This window comes from Rhinatrema bivittatum, chromosome 14 (genome assembly GCF_901001135.1).
Source record: "Rhinatrema bivittatum chromosome 14, aRhiBiv1.1, whole genome shotgun sequence".
Lineage (NCBI taxonomy): Eukaryota > Metazoa > Chordata > Amphibia > Gymnophiona > Rhinatrematidae > Rhinatrema > Rhinatrema bivittatum.
In genome coordinates, this window is record NC_042628.1 from 16,449,148 (window position 1) to 16,471,525 (window position 22,378).

At 46.1% G+C, this 22,378-nt stretch overlaps 1 protein-coding gene across 3 annotated transcripts; it reads right to left on the reverse strand.

Annotated features, from left to right (window-relative positions):
• On the reverse strand, positions 1-19,386 carry BRI3 (brain protein I3). Of its 3 annotated transcripts, none has more exons than XM_029576982.1 (3): positions 19,017-19,378; positions 15,226-15,349; positions 1-655 (listed from the first exon to the last, which is right to left on the reverse strand). In XM_029576982.1, exons 1-3 carry the CDS (start codon positions 19,171-19,173, stop codon positions 523-525), a joined length of 414 nt encoding a protein of 137 aa, XP_029432842.1. In that variant the 5' UTR covers positions 19,174-19,378; the 3' UTR covers positions 1-522. The 3 variants fall into 3 exon arrangements, with proteins under 3 accessions (XP_029432842.1, XP_029432843.1, XP_029432844.1); XM_029576983.1 differs by lacking the exons at positions 1-655; positions 19,017-19,378 and adding exons at positions 9,357-9,748; positions 18,265-18,997; XM_029576984.1 differs by lacking the exon at positions 1-655 and adding an exon at positions 9,639-9,748 and having other exon boundaries at positions 19,017-19,386.
• Positions 19,387-22,378: the final 2,992 nt, after the last annotated feature.

A 22,378-nucleotide genomic window follows, 5' to 3' on the forward strand; every position in this document is an offset into this window, starting at 1 on the left:
TCTTATAAATAAATGCCATTTTTATTTGTGCAGGTGAGTAAAATATCATGAAGTCTGTACACATGTATGAACTGAGTAATCAAGTTTTAATAATACAATCACTTAATGCACCTTTGCACTTAAAAAAAAATATTCAGGTTCATAAAAGTTGAAGTGGTAGAATAAACGCTACAGTAGTAATAAATCAGAACAATTGTTTAAATGCATCCTTTTAAAAACATGATTGCTTACAATTCTCAAACTGTAAAGATTTGGGGAGGGGGGGGGAAGCAGTTTTATTCCTCAATTCCAAAAGGCACGATTAGCCACAGAAGCCAGTCTGCTGCTCGGGTGGTTTCGGAAATTGTATGTCCAACATCAAATGCTCTCATGCAAAAATCAATCATTCATCACACTTTCCAACAGCAATCTGACATTTAATCAGATTTTTTTTTTTAAAGTTATAGACCAGACATGCCATTTACATTAGAAGTGAGTACTAGTGTGTTTATGGCCATAGCCAGCCTGGTCTTATTGATCCCTTTAACCAAATGTTGCTCCACAGTTAGGGCACAGACGTTGTTTTAGTGCACAGCACAAGAGGATTCCAATAGGAAAGAACACAATGGCACAGCAGACTCCAAGGCAGGTGAAGGAATCCTCCAACACACCAACTCTGAAACAGAGACAAAAAAAACCATGAATAGGTTAGGCTCCTTACAGCTTCCCCAACAGCAGCTGAGAACTTAAACATTCTTCACACTAGAGTTAAAGTGAAGTTGTGGCACTGCAGATGCAGTTGCCATTAAATTTTACAAGAAATAAGACTTAAACGATGCTGCATCAAAAACTTCAAAATTAACAGAGATAAGAGTATTCTTACATGTCCATTACAAAGCTATAATCCCAGCTAGGATGGCCATTGTTCCCACTCACTCTGCTGCCAATAAAAGCATTTACCCCTTAAACAGACTACTGCATGTGTCCTGTACCCCCTTCCAATCGAAGGGTAAAGTAGATGTTTTTCCGAGCATGCCTGCTTTTACCTGCACAAAAAAAAAGGGGGAGGGAAAGTATAGGTAGAGATTGCATGTTTAAATCTCCATGCAAACTTTGTATTCATGTTGCATGTGCCAGTGGAATTTTTAAAAGGGAAAGTCTGAGGAGTTTCCCTTTGAAAATAAAGATGGGAGCCTCAATATTTCCCTTTGACTTATGCAAGTCATTTCAAGAGCTTAAAAATTGAAATGACAGGTTATAGTACTACATATTAGAGATGTGAATCGTGTCCTCTATCGTCTTAACGATCGATTTCGGCTGGGAGGGGGAGGGAATCGTATTGTTGCCTTAAATTACCTGGGGGTCCAGCGGCGGTCCGGAACGGGCTCCTGCAATTGAATTGTGTTGTCTTCAGCCGGCGCCATTTTGCAAAATGGTGGCTGCAAAATGGCGGCGGCCATAAACCAACACGATTCGACTGCAGGAGGTCGTTCCGGACCCCCGCTGGACTTTTGGCAAGTCTTGTGGGGGTCAGGAGGCCCCCCCCAAGCTGCCATTGGTTTAGGGCAAGTAAGTAAGTTCCTGCCCTCCCCCTTCCCCCGATTTACGATTTTTTAACGATAAATCGGGGGAATTGGTATTGTATCGTGGCCCTAACGATTTTTGACGATTTAAAATATATCGGACGATATTTTAAATCGTCAAAAAACGATTCACATCCCTACTACATATGTACAGATTAAGATCAGGATTATTTAATCTTCTCTCAATCTGAAACCAGTCTGATCTGTGCCTGACCTCCAGCATATGCTATGGGAGAATGAGAAACTTTGTACTATTCATTCACTACTTCGGCAGAAAAACCTTGGGGCAGGGGGTGGGAAAAGCCTGCAAGGGCTTTGCACAGCTTCTGTGGGCTGCAAGGTTTAGACAAGGATTGAGTTTTCCATAGCATCAGGAACAATCTCAAAAAGTACAATGGGAACTATGCCAGATAAGTTTATTTCAAGTGAAAGTGAGAGGGGTGCTTTTTGCAAAAGTGTTAAGCTTGCTCAGTTTTGGTGCATTAGAGTCCCCTCCTTAAAGCTGCAAATCATTGGGCAAAAAAATGCATCGGTTTTGAATTGTACAAGTCAACTGCCTTTTAGGCTTTTGTAGAGTGTTGCTCTACCTTAAAACTAAGGGCTAGGTTAAGGTGAGGGTGGTTTTGGTAATCCCTTCACGTTCTTAGGTGCTAGGGTCACTTTTCTTAAGCTACTCGATTTATGTTTCAGAAATTGTTTTTTTCTGCTGCATTTAGCTTGATTACATAAGTGCTGGGATGCTGGCTCTTGAGCCTTCACTTACAATGAACTAGACCCCACTCCCATTCTGCTTATTGCAGCTGGGCTCTAACGCTAGCCAGATAGCACCTCACCCTTGTTGATAACTATGGTCCTATGCATGGTGGCATCACAGCTTCCCCGTCTCGTGGAAGCCCTAATCTGGCCCATCCCAGGAGAGGGCACTGGGCTGGTTTAAGATACAAATCATTAAATGAAGGGCAAGTTTTTGTCCTTGCCTCAAGAAACAAGCAAGCATACATTTTCCTCTTTTTAAAAAAATCCTAAGTGTAAGCACAGGTACAAGCAAAGAAGAGAACCATCAACACCCTAGAAGAGATTTTGGCATAAAGAAAAGGTTTGTATGAGTGAAATGCTCCAGGGGGAACAACCATGTGTTGTATTTTTATTTTCCTTTAATTTTTTCTGAACTCTCAAAAGTTGGACTAAGCAATTCAAAGCTATTGCTACTTTAACAGGCTTACAAAGCACCAAGGTACTTAATGAGAATATAAGGATAGACAAATATAGATAAAATCACACAGATGCTTTAAAATCCTGGAACTGAAGAATAGTGCCCCTTAGAGTTTTCTACCTCCACCACCATCCTGGCTTTTGGTATCCTTGTAATGAACAGGACTAGTCCCCACCGTCAGCCAAACATAAGGAAAGAAACTTCTGTAAGACAGTGAGAAGACACAGAAGAGGGAAGTGTACTTGTGAAACGTCTGCCTGCCATCGCTGTCACAACCAAAGTGAACAGTCACATGATCATACTAGGCATATGACTTTCATTTTCCAAAACAGGCTGAAATCATCATCTAAACTGCAAGCTGCTCATGTGATCTTCCACCCTTCCCATGCAGGGAGAACAGTACTATACATACACTCACACTGCAGTTGGGTTGCTTTCTATCATACTAAATCAGATTTAATTCTGAAGTGAATGATAATCATGGCACCTGTTTGATTTATGGAAGCATAACTATTTACTAAATTCAAACAGTAGCCCAAATCCTGAAAATGTAAGATGCATAGCATTTGTAGAGACTTTCGGTCCGGGGTAGCAAGAAGTAGGTCTCAGGCTAGTTATAGGTTGGACTTAATTTTGAGGGAAAATGTCTACACTGTATTTCCCCCTCCCACACAATGGTTCTTCTAAAGCCTCCAACTCAAATCAAGATTAAGAACATTAAAGGAAATAAGTCATGCAAGGAACAGAATCAGCTTTTGAAAGAGACCTTGCTGCAGAAGGCTTGCACACAAGTTACTGGTGTCACTAGTGATCATAAGATACTTTTAAAAAGAAAGGGAAACATCTGTCAGATTTTGACAGTATTGCCCATGTCTCCAGCCATTTACAAACATCAAGGCCTCCACTAAATCTTCACTCTTGGGGGTATGGTCACACGTGCTTTCCTTTCATATAAAAACAAATCTCTCAGCTTCATGCCTCCCACCTTTAAAGAGAACCGAATCATTCTTACACATATACAGAGGTTCTCAGACACCCCCCCCCCCCCTTTAGCATAGTAACGATTTAGGGTTGAAGAGTAGCTAATGACAGGCTGTACCTTAGCATATCAGGCTACAACCAAGATAGTCCTCCTTTCAGAGGCAGAAACCAACAGAATTACAAGAAGGCCAGCAAATACGAGGCCAGAGCAGGGGCTAATGAGTGGCCAGATGGACAATGTGTACATAACGAAGCATTGCAGGCCTATCCTCCAAGCCCCCTTTCCTTATGCACGAGCCCCATACTCCCCCCCTTCTGTGACAGATAGCCTTGCTTGGGTGCTGTCGGACCCCGCAGGGTCCCCCTCAGGCCATTCCTGGCGTACGCCCCTGGACAGTCTGGTGTTCAGAATATCCACAATGAATGCAGGATACACAAAAAAGTCAGACTGGCTTGAGAAAGAAGCGTAGGAAAAGGCAGGGAGAGAGAGAGTACAGCGTATGCACAGGCCATGCTGTCCCACATGGCCGAAGGGCAAGAAGCTAAAAATGTCTACTCACACTTAGTCGTCACCACCTCATTTTCATATTTTCTGAAATTTATTTACAAATTCTTAAGTGCTGCATAAGATTATGTGCTTAATGGTTCAGCTGATTTAAAAAAAAAAAAAAAAAAATCCATACTATCACTTCCACAAACAAAACAAGCAGCAATGGCTTTCCCACAGGAGCCAGTCCATTTAGCAACTTAGCTTAGTACTTAATAAAAGTGTGACCCACCGAGCCTCGCTCACCAGCTAGACAGAGAGGCTGTACAGACTCATAATGCTGGATCAGGGGGCGAAGTTGGAAGTTACCCAAAGGCTTTGCTCACATGGATGCTTTTAGTTTTGGTTTTTTTTTTTAATGTCTTCGAGCTGCCTTCCTTTCTGAAGGATTCTGGTGCAGCATTCCCTATCATCAGGCCATCCACTGCAAATATTCTTGCCCAGTTTGGCTGTAATTTTAGCACCTGAACGGAGGGAACGTTGCGTCGACGTTATCCAGCCTACCATAGGTCTCCCTGTTTTAGGGATTTTCAATCAAGAACTGATGCATAGCGGCGTATCATTACTCGGAGCCTTGAACACAGAGGTCAAAAAGTGTGTTTTATACCCCCTTGTACTGGCAGTCACATGCTCAGCGTTCTGATAATTAAACGAGCTGCAGCATTCTGAATCATTGGCAGAGAGATTTTCCATGTATGAAGCAGATAATCCCAGACATATGAACAATCTGCCTCTACTCCATAAGGATGAATGGGGAAACCCACGGTACTCTAGCTTGTTAAAAAAAAAATCTGTATATAACCACAGCATTGTTTCCCCTCTATCCATTTTTTTATTCTACATCCTTTGCTCACAGCTATCCTCTCTATGAAGGGACAGCATTCACGGGACACGAGCCACACATCATGCAATCCTCACCCCCTGCACTGCTCTCATGACCTCTTTCTGCACTGGCCAGCAAGGCCCTAGATAGAAGGTGTGGACTATTAATGCTGTGTGCGTTAAAAACGGTTAAAATGCCCCCACAAAAATCCAACATAAAATTCTGAACATTATCAGTCTGCAGTGGTGGGGGGGAGGACTGGATTTGCTCCAAATTTTACATGAGGCCACAGGATTTTTCTCCACAAGCGAAAGCAGAAAAAAAAAAATTCACTGTAGGCGATGGAGTTTTGGTCAGAAATGAGAAAACAAAGAGGCTCCACAGTGAACAAATGGAATCAATGTTTACGCATCTATCTATATATGTGCACACACTGCTCAAAAGCCCCTGTCAAGCTCCCCCGGAACCCACTGCCATCCTGAAAAATCTGGTGTGGACAACACCCAACACAAGCTAGTGGGGGGAGGAGATGCACCCAGGCAGTCCCATAAGAGAATGCACCCTCCCCCTCCTTCAGTATGGCTTGCCCCAGGTTGTTCTGTGCGCATGCTGCCTCACAAGATGAGGTGAAAGCTATCACCTGCAGCAAGCCAAAAATGGGGGGGTGCTTCATTTTACTATTTCCCAGTGGATGTGTTAAACGAGGTATACCACCTAGCTAAAAAAAAAAAAAAAACAAACAAAAACAGATGGATCCTGAACGCGGAGGAACATTTGTGTTACCAGGATCTGCTCTTTTTGTACAAACCAGCATCTCACATGATATGGAGCGATTCAATAGTCTCACGCACGTCAGGAAATCAGACTCCAGCCTCAATAAATCTATTCATAGTCTCTCTGGGCAGGAATTCCAACTGTAGTCTGGGATGAGGCAGCCAAAACAGGCAGTGACCACACCTCTGGCTTCCAGGCAGACCATCTGTCCTCACACACATGCTGTTGAGCTACCAACTACTAGGCAGGTAAACTGCTACACAATCCCGTTTTCTATACTAAAAACAGAGGGCGCCTACTAGCTGGTAGTCAGCTGACCCTACCAATTTAGAATGGGATAAGCTGGCAGGACTCTTAAATCAGCAATTTATTCATAATATACTGCTACACAGAAACCTCTTGCACAGTATGCTTTCAACACAAGAGTGACAACTTACAAAATGGACAGTCACCACCAACTGCAGTAACCAGTTACCATCCCATAAATCATGAAATAATGGCAGATATGAATTCTAATAACATTTTTCTTTGCTTGAGCATCTATATATATATATATATATATATATATATATATATATATAGGGAAAAATAGATACACATCCACACACACTATACCGATTGTCCACTGAAAAAGTTGTCACTCATATTAAGGGTCAGCAGTACTAAGGGATTTCTACTACACTATGCAGATGTCTAATCTCTGCCCTGGAGTAACCTGGAGTGTTAGTAGGATGTGATATCTTCTAAAGCAGTGGAGGTAGTGCATGCAAATAACACTCATGCATATTCATGTGCCACAGCCTGAAAACCAAGCTAGTCCCAAAGACCAGGTTGAGAGCCACTAATAAGTGATGTGCATAAGAGCTGAGACCATACAAAACTCCATCTCCAGATGAAAAATGTCTCATCTCTTCTGTTGTGACACTGGGAGAATACACATCTGTCCTAAAAAAGTTATTCTTACAGAATAAACATTCCTTCCAAATTCCATGTGACAAAGGCTGCGTAATGACCAAGTCACCTCCGATTTTAAAATTAGACACTAGCATTGTGAAGACAGCAGCTCCCTCTCTCCCCTTCAGTGCTACAAGATGATTGGTCCTGTGACCCAGATTCTCACCAGCAGCAAAGGCAGCCAATCAGCATGACCGGGGGAAGGAATTTGAAAGTGAGGAAGCATCAAATCCAGTCGAAATGAAGGGGCTCTAGGTACAGCGCCCATCTTGCTGCTGACAGCTAGTGGCCAGAAGGGAGAACTGCAGCCTTTCATGGATGCCGAAGCAGGTTCACCCAGGCCAAATAGGTATGTGGGGGGCTGTCCGGGCCCCCACCCAAGACTGGAGGATACCTCTCACAGAGGTTGAAGCACAGAGCCCAAGGCAGTCAGCCCAATCCAAGGGTTGTTACACCAATTCGCCGTTGGTATGTTACTTTTGCTGCATATTGTTTTTCCAATGATATTATAGATTTCTAATATTTATAGAAGATAAACAATACACTTAGAACAAAGCATAACCTAAAAAGAAATTGTATATACACACCTTATTTTATAAAAGAATATTTTTGCATAGGCAAAATGCAAATCATATTTCCCCCAATAACTAGACCAAAAGAAGTGCTATACCCCCATGGTTCAGAGTATAAAAAAAAACAAAAAACCTAAAAATGCAATGCAATACATTTTGCAGAACCATTCACAAAATACGTATTCTGATGAAACATTCTCTGCCTCTGAACAGAGATCCATCTTATGGGACTCTTATAAAGCTTAAGTTGCTCTGTATTAATAAAACTTACAATTTTATACAACCCTCTGCATTTAGCGGAGTGAATAAATGAGATGGAAGCTCCCAGCCTCAATACTTTATCATTTGTGTATAAATCCTGCTTCCTGTGTGTCTACAGAGTAGCACAGGCCAGATTTCAGAAAAGTTTTGCCCCAAGAGATTTAAAAAAAAGTTACTTTTCTGCTGAATATAAGATGTGAAAATAAACTCATCTTTTTAAAAAGTCATAACCAAAGTATAGCCTTATAACTAGCATAAAAAAAAAGGCTATCAAGCAAAACAGATTCCTTAGGAGCAGGAAGTACAGTTTCCCTTGGCAGTTAAGTAGAGAAGAAAGTTATTCACCCCATAATCTTCCCTACCTTGCCAGGAAGAGGGAAGGGATAGAGTGAGCGGGAGAGACAGGACTGGGATGCAGTAATACAATACAGGATAAATCCAAAGATTAAAAAAAAAAAAAATGAACGAGATGTACAAGAATAAGCTGAGACACGCTAATAATACTTGGGAGAAAGACAGGAAGAACAGAAAAACAGCTGCAGGTGGGAGAGAGAGAGACTTGGAAGAATAAAGTCAGAATGGGAAGAAGGGACGGAAAGCAAGAAGATGAAAGAAAGAGGCAAAAGTTACATTTTTATTTTCAATTTAATTATCTGATAATGGGACTTTGCACATCAGATGTGTGCATTTTTCTAAATTCCAGCAGTTTGAAGGTGCATCAACATCACCCTCTGCTGCCCCTGCCCCGGATCAGGCTGTGGCCCATTTCCAGAGGGCAAGGAAGAGGTGGTGCCATTGTACGTTTGAGAAGCAGATGTTAGCTGTGACGGAAGAGGAAAGGGACGCGAGAAAAAAAAAAAAAAAAATCAATAATGGAGTTGGTTAGGGCACAACATTTTGAAGTTGCCCAGGACAGCCAAAAACCTTATTCTACTCCTGGCTGACTGGTTATGCCAAAATGTCATGTGCAAACAGACGGGATTACTCACTAACCATCTACCATAAAGAGAGCAAAAGCTCCCCCTCAGATCAAACCAACTCTAAGCAAAGTCTTCCCCATCTGTTTGCACTCTGCCAGCATTTGAGGTTTAAGAAAACGTACTATGCTGTGTAAAAAAAATAAAATAAAATCTGCACGAACACAGTTCCTATTCAACGCACACCAAAGCACACAGGAGCCCTCAGATTTGACAAGACTTGAGAAAACAAAGGTCGGGTGACTCAACATCTATATAACTCATGAAAATTACTGTGGTGGGAATGTCAGCTTGCATCCAGGCCTGCTCTTATTCTCATGTTATATTTCCTAGTTAAAATAACTCTCTCCACTATGGTTTGCCATCATCCACCTTTGCCCGACTTGCTCACTATAAATCCTCAGGACAGTCACCGGCCTAAGAGGCGCCTTAGACAGGCCATGGGGTACTGAAGGCTTCGACGACAGCCACATGGAGCTTGCTTCTGCTGCTCTAGCGACAGCGATAAGTGCTGTGTGCTGGCACGCCTCTCGCTCACCTCTTCCAAGGGCCCTGCCCACATATTATCTGCTGGCTGCTGTCCGATGAAAAAAAGAAAAAAAAAGACAGAACCCAGCAGGAACAAACATGGTTTATTTGCTGGAGCAGTCACTAAAGACTGCAAGATGATGTTTAATTAGCAACCTAGCCCTATACGGCCTAGATGCCAGACAACAGGTGAGCACACGCCGTTCCCAGGTTCTGCACAGCTGCTGAAGTCCTACCTCCCACATTCATCCCGAAAAGAAAGGTGGGCCCAGGAAAACTTTTAAGGTGTTTGAAATTCATTAAAATGGCCAAAATTACTAAGATCCAACAAGTGGTCCCCATGCTCGCGTCAGTGGCTCTGATTTTGTTTCGCTAGCTATGGCGACAGCTGCAGCCGAATCAGCTCTGAGGGGCACACGGGGCGGTGTTGTAAGGGAGTCGCTCCTTAACCACGCCCGGACATCACCATCTGACAGACGTAAACAGCTCCACACCTGGGGAGGAGTGGGGGGCGCACACAGGTCCCGTCCCAGCGAAGCCGCTAGTATCGCAGGATCTAGAAGAGCAGAAGGGATCAGGGGAGGAGGGGGTAAGTCTGAGGCATAAAACTCCGCCCAAACCACCCCTGCAGGGTAAGGGGCCAGGGAGTCCACCGCCCTGATCTGCAGACGGCAGCAGCACCGTCGCAAAGAAAACAAAAACCCCAAAAAATCATCAATACGGTGCCTGTAAGCCCGCACACAAATATTGATTTTATTTATGAAATTGTAACCGAACTTTATTGGCACCTGTTATAATGTGCGATAGACTAAGGTATGTAATGTAGCTTTATGTGCCTATTTGTAAACCGTTGCGATGGTATATAAAAGTGTTTAAATAAAAAACAAACAAACACTCTCACAGGGCTTTCTGCGGCAGCAGGAAACCCGTGCGAGAAAGGGGGCGGGGCCCACGAGCTCACCATACCCATCTGTGCCGACATTACAGCTGCTGCTGCTGCTTTACAGCTCCTCCCATAGCTTCCTCCACGGCGGCAGGGCGAGGAGCCCGGGAATAGGTTTTAAGAGATCCCCCACGCAGCCATGGGCCGTGGTGTAAGTTCTGCCCAGTTGCCGCTGTATCCTCGAGAGAATGGGACTTTCCTGTTCCCCCCCCCCCCCAACCTCCGCACTCATTCTGCGCCAGAGGCCTGGAATTTGAACTCGTGCCACTGGGCAAGCAGTTCTTCTACAAAGATTTGGCTCCATTAAAAGCCTGGTGGGTCCCTTTCTCCTCCCTCGTGTTACAGGATTTGAAGGAGGGAGCTACTGGGGGATGAAACCTTCAGGTTATCTCCACGCGCCTCTCTCCACTGGAGCTGGTTTCTGCTGCTTTGGGCTCCAAACAGAGCCCGCCTCAGGTCGGGTCTGCAGCACAGGAGCCTCCAATTCAAAGCTACGCCGGACCTTTTGCCCGTTATTCCCTCTGCCAACTCTCAGCCCAGCTAGAGCAGCAGCAGCAGCCGCCCATGGCTCTCTATGGCTGGGGTTCACAATCTTTCAGCCGTCAGGACACACCGACTACACGACTGTCAGGGGGCTAAATGTAAACCTATGCTCTGCGTCCACAGGAACCCCGCCTTGTCCACTCCTAAGGAGAGTGCAGGGCAGAACCAGGACATTTCCCCGTACGACTCGCCCTACCAAAAACGATATTCGGATTCTGGCGTCATCTCTGTAAACAGCAACACAAACTCCCTCTACTACCAAGCACATTGTAAAATAATGCAAAGCCTGAGAGAAAAAACAAACACAAAAAACAACTCCGCATAGGAGTAGCAAACCTGCCATACCGTAGCAGCACTAACTGCAAGAATTCAAAACAGCAACAGCCTTACCTATGAAAAGGCAGCAGTGCACCAATGCACGACCTACTGAAGAAATATAAATGAGACTGCCTGCTAGTAAAATACCCTCACCTCGGTCAACACACCCACACCCCACAGACATGCACCAAAATCAGAATAAGAGACCACAAATTATGAATGTGAAGTCAAAAACGGGAATGAAAACCTCAGGAAGCCAATCTGCATGCAGTGCAAAATTGGAGAACTAAAAAAAAAAAAACAGAAGAACATTTCCTTTTACACTAAGCAAAGTACAAAGATAAAGAAATGCACATTCCCAAAACTGACCTATTATAGCTTTTGCACCCTATTACTCTCCCTCTTCTTCCAACTACTCCCTTTCAATGCTCCTCTCTCATCCCTGCCCAGCAGTCCCAGACCCCTGCAGCTGGTTTCCCATGCTCCCTGCCCTCTTCCTATCCAGTAGCTCTCATAACTCCTCCTGTCCCCCATGCCCAGTAGCATCCAGACTCAGTCTGCCTCCCCCCACCCATACTTCCCTGCCCAGCAGGCTGCTCACACCCTCTTCCCCACTCCTCCCTGTCTAGTAAAACCCACATTCCCCCCCCCCACCCAGCAAGCAGAAAATCTTCCAGTCTAGCCCAGAATCTCCCTCCTTCCTTCCTTACTTATGAGGGCAAATAGCAGAAGTCAGCAGTGGCTCGATGCACGCAGAGCCCACACCTCTCTCTCCCCCTTGTGCTCCTGCTGCCTCGGTCCCTTTTAGGTCCAACAGGGTGAAAACAGCATCAGCAGCATCACTTCCAGGCCCGATGGAGGACGATAAAGTTGGTGTCCCAGCAGGCCCAGAAGAGTGAGAGTTGGTAGTGACTTGCTCTGATCTGGATGAAGGATGAGGGAATGACCTCCCACTGGGCCAGGAGGAGAAGGACGTGAGACCAGCCTCCTCTTAGGCCTGATAAAAGGAGAAGTCTGTGCACTGCCACCCAGGCTGATGAAGAGAGCACAGCCTCCTGGGACCTCATAACATAGCTGCTCTATGGAACCTGACATGTACGTTGAGTCGGCCAGTAGGTGTCACTCAAGTGATGGCCAAGACTCTCTCCAAAGGGCTGCAGACACAGTACTCCAGATTATCTCCAGCCTCTGCTAGTCCAAGGAGCATAAGCCATATCATAGGAATAAAACTGGATTTCCAACATAGAATCAAGTAGCACTGCCATTGAACCATCAAACCAGCTCTATAGTTGCTCAATTTAAGAGTCACTACAGCTTGGCCAACAAAATGAAGTTTCCCAAAGTCTCCTCATCAAATTATCTTACAGTTCCTCCTCCCCTCCCCCGAAGAGCAGGCCAGAAGTGGTATAGTGAAGTTGAAAGGTGACAGAGTAATGTGTGGAGAGAGATGAAGAAATGGCATAAATATTAAATACTTCAGTTCGGTGTTCACTAAAGACAATCTGGAGAAGGACCTTCATTAGTTGACAAGACTCTGGATGGGGGTGGAGTAGCTGAAACTCCAGTTACAGAAGAGAATGGATGGGAAAGGCTAAGAAAAATGAAAATGAACAAGGCCATGGGGCCCGATGAGATACATCCTAGGATGCTTAGAGAGCTCAGAGATGTGCTGGCGGGTCCGCTGCATGACCTGTTCAACAGATCCCTGGGAATGGTTGAGTGATTGGAGAAGAGCAGTGGTGATCCTTCTTCACAAGAGTGGGAGGGGAGAGGAGGCTAGAAACTCCAGGCCGGTTAGCCTCACCTCTGTGGTGGGAAAAATTAATGGAGACTCTGCTGAAGGAAAGGATAGTGAACTAGCTACAGAGGTGGAGGATTGCTGGACCAGAGGCCACGTCGATTCGCCAGGGAAAGGTCCTGCAGACAAATCTGATTAGGTTTTTTTGATTGGGAGACTAGAGAATTGGGTCGAGGAAGAGCACTCAATGTGATCTACTTGGATTTCAGCCAAGCTTTTGATACAGTCCCGCATAGGAGGCTGGTGAATAAAATGAGAAGCTTGGGAGTGAGCACCAAGGTGGTGGCATGGATTACAAACCAGTTGATTAATAGGAGACAGCATGTAATGGTAAATGGAACCTACTCTGAAGACAGAACGGTCTTAAGTAGAGGGCCATAATAATCAGTTTTGGGACTGATTCTGTTCAATATCTTTGTGAGCAACATTGAGGAAGTAATAGAAGGTAAAGTATGTCTATTTGCGGGTGATATTAAGATGTGAACAGAGTGGACATGCCTGAAGGAGTAAAGAGAATGAAAAGTGATTTAAGGAAGCTTGAACAGTGATCGCAGATATGACAGATGGGATTCATTGCCAAGAAGTGCAGAGTCATGCATCTGAGGCATGGCAATCCAAAAAAGAGCTGTATGTGATTTTGGGAGGGGGGGGGGGGGGTGAAGGGCTGTTGTGCACAGAGCAAGAGAGGGACCTTGAGGCGAGAGTGTCTGAAGATGGTGAAGCAATGTGACAAGGCGTTAGCTAACGCCAGAAGAATGCTGGGCTGCATAGAGAGAGGAATAACCAGTAAGAAAGGAGGCGATAATCCCCTTGTACAGGTCCTTGGTGAGGCCTCACCTGGAGTATTGGGTTCAATTCTGGAAACTGTATCTCAAAGGAGACAGAGACAGGATGGAGGCGGTCCAGAGAAGAGTGACCAAAATGGTGTGGGGTCAGTATCAGAAAAGCTATGAGGAGAGACTGAAGGATCTGAATACGTATACCCTGGAAGAGAGGAGATGCAGGGGTGATATGATACAAACCTTCAGATATCTTCGAGAATTTAATGGTTGCATGAACTTCGAACCTTTTCCATTGGAAAGAGAATAATAAAACTAAGAGTCACAAAGTGAAACTACAGGGAAGATGACTCAGAACCAATGTCAGGAAATATTTCTTCACAGAAAGGGTGGTGGATGCCTGGAATGCCCTTCCAGAGGAGGAGGAGATGAAGACAAAAAACAGTGAAAGAATTCAAAGGGGCATGAGATAAACACCATGGATTTCTAAAGGCTAGGACGGAAGCAAAAGAAAAGCATGCGGGAGGGGCAACTTGCTGATGCGGCAATTACTACCCTTAAACCAATAAGCCTTGATGCTTTTAATGCAAGTGCAACATTGCTCCCCACTTCAACAGCAGGGGAAAAGGGGAATTGGATTCAGGCAACATCCAAGAGGGCCCAGACTTGTTTGATCTGGGACACAGAGTAAAACTGGATTTCCAACATAGAATCAAGTGGCACCGCCACTGGGTCATCAAACCAGCCCTACAATTGCTCAATTTAAGAGTCACTACGGCCAGGTCTATAAGCAAAGCCCGTCAAGCAGCACTGGCTGAATTTTCAAGGAAGCTCGGCACCCAGTAAAAAAAAAAAAAAAAAAAAAAAGGTTGCCAGCTGAGGGCCTGACACAGACACAGAATGGGAGAAATGCTTTTGTGAATCTCGCCCTGAAACTTTTATGGGTTTTCATAGAGCTTGGGATAACTGCATGGAGCGGCCGTTACTACCCTTACAAGAAACAGAGGTGAAGTTTCTACCTAGGGAAGCTTGCTGGGCAGACTGGACGGACCATTCTGGTCTTTTGCTGCTGTCATTACTACGAAAACTGTGCATTTATTTATTTAAAACGTTTATATACCGACATTCATATACATATCGCATCGGTTTACAATTAACAAGGGGAGTAATAAATACCTTTAAATGAGAAAGGGAAAACTAAAAAGTTACATTTAACAGGGATACCAAAGGAACAAGGGGAGAGTGAGAAAAAAAAAAAAGAATACATACCGCATGCTGCTATGTTCTCCTATTCCACCCTAAAATGGCTTTTAAATCTTCCATGCTTCTAATTTCCTCCAGAAACAGGAGGCAGAATTTGATTGTGGAAGCAGGAAGGTTACTTCAATCTGCTGCAGATTTTTTTTTTTTTTTGCTGGGGGGGGGGGGAGGAAACCACCCTTTAACCCACAGCTTCCCACTGATGGGAGTCACAGAGAATCTGCTTACTGGCTTTGCTAATATCTTTTTGAGACCTGTCTACACTTAACCTACCTACACAAAATATCACTCACTTCTGAATTAAGGTCAGACTTTGTACAAAACCTCACACACAGACGACACGGTCTCCCCCCTTTTGTAGAGAAAAGCTTCAGAGGAAGGATCTAACGTACCTGCAGGCGGGACAACCTCCGACCACCACCACAGACGTGGTGGTGGTGACGGGCTGCTGGATGATGGTGTACGTGCTGGGGAAGCTCGGCTGCAGTGGGCCCTGTGGAGGAGGGGCAGGGTATCCTGCAACAAGAAAACAAACAAACAGAGGTGAGTCCCTGGCAACCTTTCAGCTTCCCAGGAGATTAATCCATGGGTGACAACCATTGGTCTTCCAGTTATTTCATGCACTGAGGTTCCTCTGCTTTGCCGAGGGCTCCTAGGCACATCTCCATTTTTAGTTTTCCCGGATTTGACCCTTTAGCTCACGATGCAGCTTTTCGTTTTGCTTTGGCGTTTTCCATTCATTTCTGGCATCAGAAATCAAGGTTAACAAATAAAACATTATCTACATATATGTAGCAGGTGATAGCTTTTCACTGGACTAATTTAATGCCTTGCTTGACTAGCTTCGGAGAGCTAAAAATCTCTTTGACTTATTAACCTTTATTTTACTGGCAGCTAGAGCTTTTAGAGGAAAAAGTCTATACATGACATTATATGTGCAGTTTATTTTTAAAATAAAAAGTCAACGCAATTGTTCCAACAGCGACATGGATAAAATGGAGTTTTCCCAGAAGCTTCCTGGCAGTCGGATCATTCTGAACCATTCTATTTCTCTAGTAATAATGAATGCTCCAGTATTAGTGCTAAGAACAAATTAAAAACTTTTTTTTTTTTTAACGATGGGTTGCTTTGTTTGCTATAGAGAGGGTTTGTCATAGCAGAATTTAAGTCCTGTGACAAACTCTGCACGAGCTTTACATCCTCTGCATTCCCGCTTTACAGCTGAAGCTTAGTTTTTCTTTGTGGTTCAGAGGCAAGGAGTTGCAAAAAACAAAAAAAAAACAAACATGCTCTTAGGGATGGATCTGGTGCTGGGCTGAAGTGTGGGTCCATCTTTCTGATAAAGCAGTGCAGCTGCCATGTGAGTCCGAATGAATGCTCATGTGGGTATTACTCGAGCAGCTAATGTGAAAGAAACTAAGCTGCCTTGGTGAGGCACCCATTTTAGGTGAGGAAGCTTTCCAATGCAACAAATATTCTGGAAACATTTTAATGTAATGTTTGCATTTTCCACTCTCGTAGAGCTAAACTGAAACCCAAATGTCCTTCCCATATGGCTCTGAAACCTTAATGAGGGTTGCCCAGCTATAATACTGTCAATAGGAGAACGTGCGTTCAATCTGCAGTTACAACTACACTGAAGCATACGCCAGGCCAGAGGCAGACTGCTCTGCAACTTCTCTGGGTGCGTACAGTGCACGGACAGTACTATTGGGCATGTTGCCAGGAATATAAAAGGATACCACATGAGTTAAGTAAACCGGACAGCTGCATAGCAGTAAGACAAACCAGAGGAAAACTGGACAGAGGTAAGTGAAGGAGTGGCAGATCTTTAACCAAGCTGGAAAAGTGAGAAGACCGTCAATCCTGAACATCCAGGCACGTTTATTTTACAGGAAGAGAGCTACCGAGGAGGGAGTGCGACAGAGGCCGAGGAGTCTCCTGCTGCAGTTAGCAAATGCATGAAAACATTTAAAAAAAAAAAAAGGCAAATATCAAAAGCTAGAGTTTTTATTTCAGGTGCTACATGTTCAGCTGCTCCACTCTGGCTGTCACTCAAAATGAATTAAAGTTATATCTCTAAATTAAAAGGCTTATCAATTACATTCATCCCATCTCAAAGTACATGTGGTGAGCCCAGCGGAACAGGCCCCATGGTAAAACTGTAGCAGAACTAATGAATAGCAGAAGCATGACCAGGCCTGTGGGTAGCCAGGGGGTGACCTGCGTGACGTGGCAGGTACAACCCTAAAAGCGGTGCTTTGACTGCACTGGGCTACCAAAAGGTACCAGGGTGACCCCATGGAGCAGCAGCTAAGACCCTAACAGCCCTGCTTCTGCAAAGACATTGGGGTAACCTTAAACTTAAAGCAACAGCAGTTGGAACCCAAACAGCAAAAGCCAGACTGCACTAGGCTTCCAAAGAGACAGAGTGATCCTGGGGGAGCCACATTCTTCAATAAACATAGAAAGGCCAAACATTCTGGACAACAGTTTTGCTAGTATTGGTAATTATGTGGATTAAAAATAAATAAAAAAAAAAAGAGAGGCTGGTCCTGTAAGAATCAGAAGACAAGACCTGAATTCAGTGGAAGTGTTAAAAGCAAGTACTTTAAAACCTTCTGAGCAAACGTGGGATGGATATGGAGGGCAGCGGTAGGAAAGGCATAGAGGGCTGGGCAGCTAATGTTACCATTATACCATTAAATCCAAACAGAAGTTTTACCATGCTTCCTGAACTAACTAGAAACCAGCAAGCAAATCCCATAAGCTTCAAATCTAAAAACTCAGTTAAGTGGTTTTTTTTTCAAGACTGAGATCAATGGGGCTATTGCATGCTCTGAACAGGGAGCCCTGCCACACTGCAAGCCGAGAAAGACACGGGTGAAGGGAAGGCTTTGAATATAGCCCACATACTAGGCCTTCATCAACTCAAAGATACTGTTACAAAAAAAAAAAAAAAATGTCTACTAGCCACGGTTAAAAAGATCCTTCGCTGCCACAGGTGCATCCCAAGCCTTAGGCCGACCTATTCTGCTCTAGAGCTCTGGAGAGCCCTCCTAGCACCGCAGCCCGTAGGCCACGATCCAGTAATGCAACAATCATTGCGCAGAGCAGCAGCAGCAGCCGCCAGTAAAACGTTCCCCCTCCCCACGTCTTGGGTTGTAATTGAGTTGCTGATTTTCTCTCCGTGGCAGACACATTCCTCTCCGTGCCTACCGAGAAGGCTGTGAGCCACACGGGCACTGCAGGCTCAGGTGAGCATTGCTGCTGCTGCCTAATACGGGTTTGTTGAACCAATTGGAAAGCAGCGGTGCCACCGAAAAGAGATTTTCAGAAAATGCATTTGGATCAAAGCTGAAGATGAACTCCTAACCTTGCTATTTCTCTCCGGAATAAGTGAGCAGCGGCTTAGAGTTTAGAAGCCTCACCTTACACGACCTCTGGCCTGCGTCGAAGCACATCTGGGCTGCTGTGCTAATGGCAGAGCCCTCTCTGCACCTCGCCTGCGACCAGGAGTGGGAAGTCGCGAGCCAAGCAAATGACCCCCCCCCCCCCCCAGCAAGGGCCCAGAGAAAGAGGCCGGAGATGTGCTAGTAAAATCGAGGCAAACTATCCGAAAGGACAGGATGCCCCGGCGAGGCCCGGTCCAGGCCACATGACACTGGATTTAACCCCAGCCTGCACCCGAAGTCTAATTATTCCCCTACTTGGCGACCAAAACGTGATTTTCCCGCTCACGAAATAAAGTTTCGGGGGCAGGCGGAGCTCCTGCAGTCCGGGGGCCAGGCCTCCTCCGTCCCCGACCTGTTGCCAGGAGCGGCGGCGGCGGCTCGGAGTCACAAGTCCAGCGGCTCCCACGTTGTTCCCTCGGGGGGGGGGGGGGGGGGGGGGTCGACGCCGAGACGTAGCCTCGGGCTACTGAAACGACTCCGATCGTCCAACTGGCAAGTGGCCACCGCAGCAGCAGGGCTGCGAGGGGGTGGGGGGGACGACGACACCCGAAAAAGCCCAGTTTCGTTTTAGGGTTTCGTACCCCCGCCCGCAAGGCTTCCGGCGCACTTTGCACCGCGGCTCGTGCCCGAGTTTCGTTTTCAAATGCAGGCAGGCGCCGGAGGGGGGAGGAGGAGAGCCCCGCACCCGCCACCCCCACCACTTCAAAGCTCCCCGAGGCGATACCCACCTGAGGCACCGGGGTAGGCGTAGGGAGGAGGGGGCTGGAAGCCCGGCTGGGGGGGAGCAATAGCCCCGTAGCTCCCCGGCTGCCCGTACTCGTAGCCCCCCGGCAGCACGGGGCTGTAAGCCGGGGGCCTTTCCTGCAGCAGGGGCTTCCCGTCCATGCTGGAGAAGGACTGCCGAGCCCAGGGCGGGGGAATGGAGAGGAAGAGGAAGGAGACTCAGAAAGCCAAAAAGAGCAACGTGCAGGAAGCAGCTCCCGGGATCAGCAGCCGCACAAGTTCCAGCGAGCGCCTCATTCAGCGGCGGCGATCGGGGAGCCCCGGATTCCCCCCCACAACAACGCAATTGGGAAGAAGGAAAAAAAAAAAAAAAAAGGAAATGTGCCTCCCTGCTGTGGGGCCCGTCACGAGACTCGAGTCACGTGACGGGGCTGGGCCACTCGGCCAAAGGAAGCCCTTCTTAAAGGCACAGCACAGCCAAGCGCCCCCGGGGGGGCGGGGGGCTGAGGAACTGCCGAGCCGGCGCCCCCGGGGGGCGGGGGGCTGAGGAACTGCCGAGCCGGCGCCCACCCTTCCAAAGGCCCCTGCTGGGATCCGGAGCCCCCATCCATCCTGGCCGCCCCTGCGCCTCTCCCTCGGGAGATTCCCCGCGCCTCTCGCCACCTTCCGGGGGACGCCATCCTTTCTGTGCAGCAATATTGCCTTAGATCACCCCGGGGTCCGCTCCCTCTGGCCCTTACCGCACGGCTCCCTGTGCATTTAGACCTTGCAGCTATTTAAATGCTTCTATCGTGTAATCCCTTTTCCTCCACAGGAACATACGTTTGAATCTTTAACTCTGTCCCCCCCCCCCCCTGTGCTTTATGTTGAAAGACGGCTGACAATTTTAGTACCTGCCCTCTTTTTCAGTTTATATCCTTTTCAGGGCTGGATTTAAGGCACAGGACAGGGGGGGGATCACCACCAGAAATCCAGGGAGTCCCAGCTTTTGGGCACCTGCAGAGTTTTGGCGCCCTAGGCATTTCTGCACCAATCCGGGCCTTTTGAAGGTGCAGCTTTCAGAATTGTACTCAATACTCCATTGTCTCACCAGATACAATGGTGCCGTCCTTTTTACTGCCCATTCCTCTCCCTGTGCATAGAGGTCAGTTTTCCCAACCTCTTTACACTCAAGGTACGCTTATATTAACAAAAAAAGTGCTGCACACCCAACCTCCAAAAAGCAGGCAGAGGGGTCAGCGAGGACTCGTGGCCAAAAGAAGAGCTAGGAAAGCCTCGCCAAGCTATCTTCCAAATTTTAAAATAAATGGTGAGAGGCTGTCAGGCTGGACCAGCTCCCTCCGTATACAGGTGCAATGAGAAGGAGGAAGGCTGTGTGCTGCAGGCAGCCAAGCTCAGTCAGTTACCTTGAGTGTTGCCAGAAGTCCTTCCTTGTTGCTGCTCCCAGCACTGAAAATGAGTCACATCCAGTGCTCAGTCCATGCCCTCTTTCCCCCCCCCTCCCTCCATCTCATTCAGCCTGGGGATAAGAGAGGATGGAAGGGCTCAATGAGGGCAAAGACGAGGAGGTGCCGAGTGCCACGTGTGTGATGCACAAAGTGGGTCCCAGCTATCAGTGCCCTGCATGCTGCCCATTAATTACCACGCTCGGGGGCTCATGCTATAGCTAAGAAGAAGCAGCATACTTGATTGCAGATGATCTCAGAAAGCGGTTCCCACAAGCTTTAGAGCCACTGCTGGTGTCTCTTCTTGCTGCAAGGTGGTGATGGTGAGAGCAGAGCCCTGAGCCTTTTCCATGGCGCACGCCTGATCGGGTCTGAAGGACCACAGTATAACATGGCACACTGGTTGGGGAACTCTGATCCAAGCATCCTTTATTTATTTAATGCAATTTATGAACTGCCTTACAGATTCAGAAGAATCACCCAAAACAATGTGCAAAGCTTGACATATAAAAATCATACAATTAAAAACAATACAAACAAAACTAAAACTAATAAATATCCACTTTCTGCCTTGTAATTTCTGCCATCTCTTGCAATTTAGGAACAATAACTTTTCCTCCCTTACTTTTATAAGGCACTTCTTTAGAAAACTAGTGGTCTCTTTTTCCTCTAATCTTTATCTACTTTCCTAACAAAAATGTTTGTGGCCCTTACAATATTTCCTTTCAGTTTTGGCCACTGCTTTTCTACTTCCCCTAGCTTATCCCATCCAGTTAATGACTCCTTAAGGTATTCCGCCATCTTACAAAAGTTAGTTTTCCTGCGGTCCAGGACTCTCATCTTTGAATGAACCACAACTGCCTATTTTCTAATACCGAACCACACCATCTGGGGATCACCGCAGGCCTGGTGATCCCTTTCTCTGACATCAGAAACATTCTTCCCATCTGTAAGCACCATGTCCAGTATCGCCCCCTCTTGGGTCAGCCCCATTACCAGTTGCCAGAACAGTTATTCCTGCAAACAATCCAGGATCTTCCTGCTTGCATTTGATAACATAAACATGCATGACACTTACATCAGACTAGATCTATACTGAATGCTAAGGGGCCAAAGCAATAAAGTGTGCACAGATTAACGTGCAGCTGGATGTGTGTTTTGGATGCGCTAGACTAGCACCTGATGCAATAAGGTGATTAGCACACCCAAACAACTCCTTAGCCGATAGTGCTCATCACATGTAAATTCCATGTAGATGAGGCTATTAATCCCCCCGGTGCAGAAAATCCCTGGCGCCCACCGCACACTTGTTAACATGGCAAACTTAACTCCAGCCCCAGAGCCGGCGTTAAATCATTCCGTGAGTCAAGGGCCATGGCAACAGGCAGCCAAACTTCACCAAGGTTATTGCAAAAGTGAAAGGAAAACAAGAAAGTCCAGAGCAAGTTTATGGATGGGAGCTCCAAAAGTCGGAAAAAAAAAATGAAACCACGCGTCGATTCAGTTTTATTGGGAGCAGCATGGCGAGCTAACTGGCTCACAAGGCAGGTGGCCGAGGAAGCAGAAGACATGGCTTTGGTGAAGCACAGCAGTCCACTGCCAGGATAACCTACTGACCCTGAAGAGATAGACAGACAATCCACACACCACACTGATGCAGCTGTGGCCACACCACTACTTCTTCTGGATGCCCGATGCATTTGAGTAGTAGGGACACACAATTTTCTCTAGCGCGTCTTTTTTAACACAGCAGCTCATTTTAATTCAGCTTCGGGTGATCAGGTAATGTGCATGTGATAGGTAAATGGCACTCAATACAAGCATCCATTTTAACACGCATCTTATTACATCAGCCCCTAAGAGTGAATGGCAAAATTTATATGATATTTTCAAAGAGGGGCAGGTGGGAATTGGTTATTTAC

Bases quoted from the DNA above. Each gene is read 5' to 3' on its own strand.
- BRI3 (XM_029576982.1), bottom strand. From the start codon at position 19,173: ATGGACGGGAAGCCCCTGCTGCAGGAAAGGCCCCCGGCTTACAGCCCC. The intron at 15,350-19,016 runs GTGGGTATCGCC...TTCTTGTTGCAG, and splicing joins CGCCTACCCCGGTGCCTCAG to GATACCCTGCCCCTCCTCCA. The intron at 656-15,225 runs GTACGTTAGATC...TCTCTGTTTCAG, and splicing joins GGAGGTTGTCCCGCCTGCAG to AGTTGGTGTGTTGGAGGATT.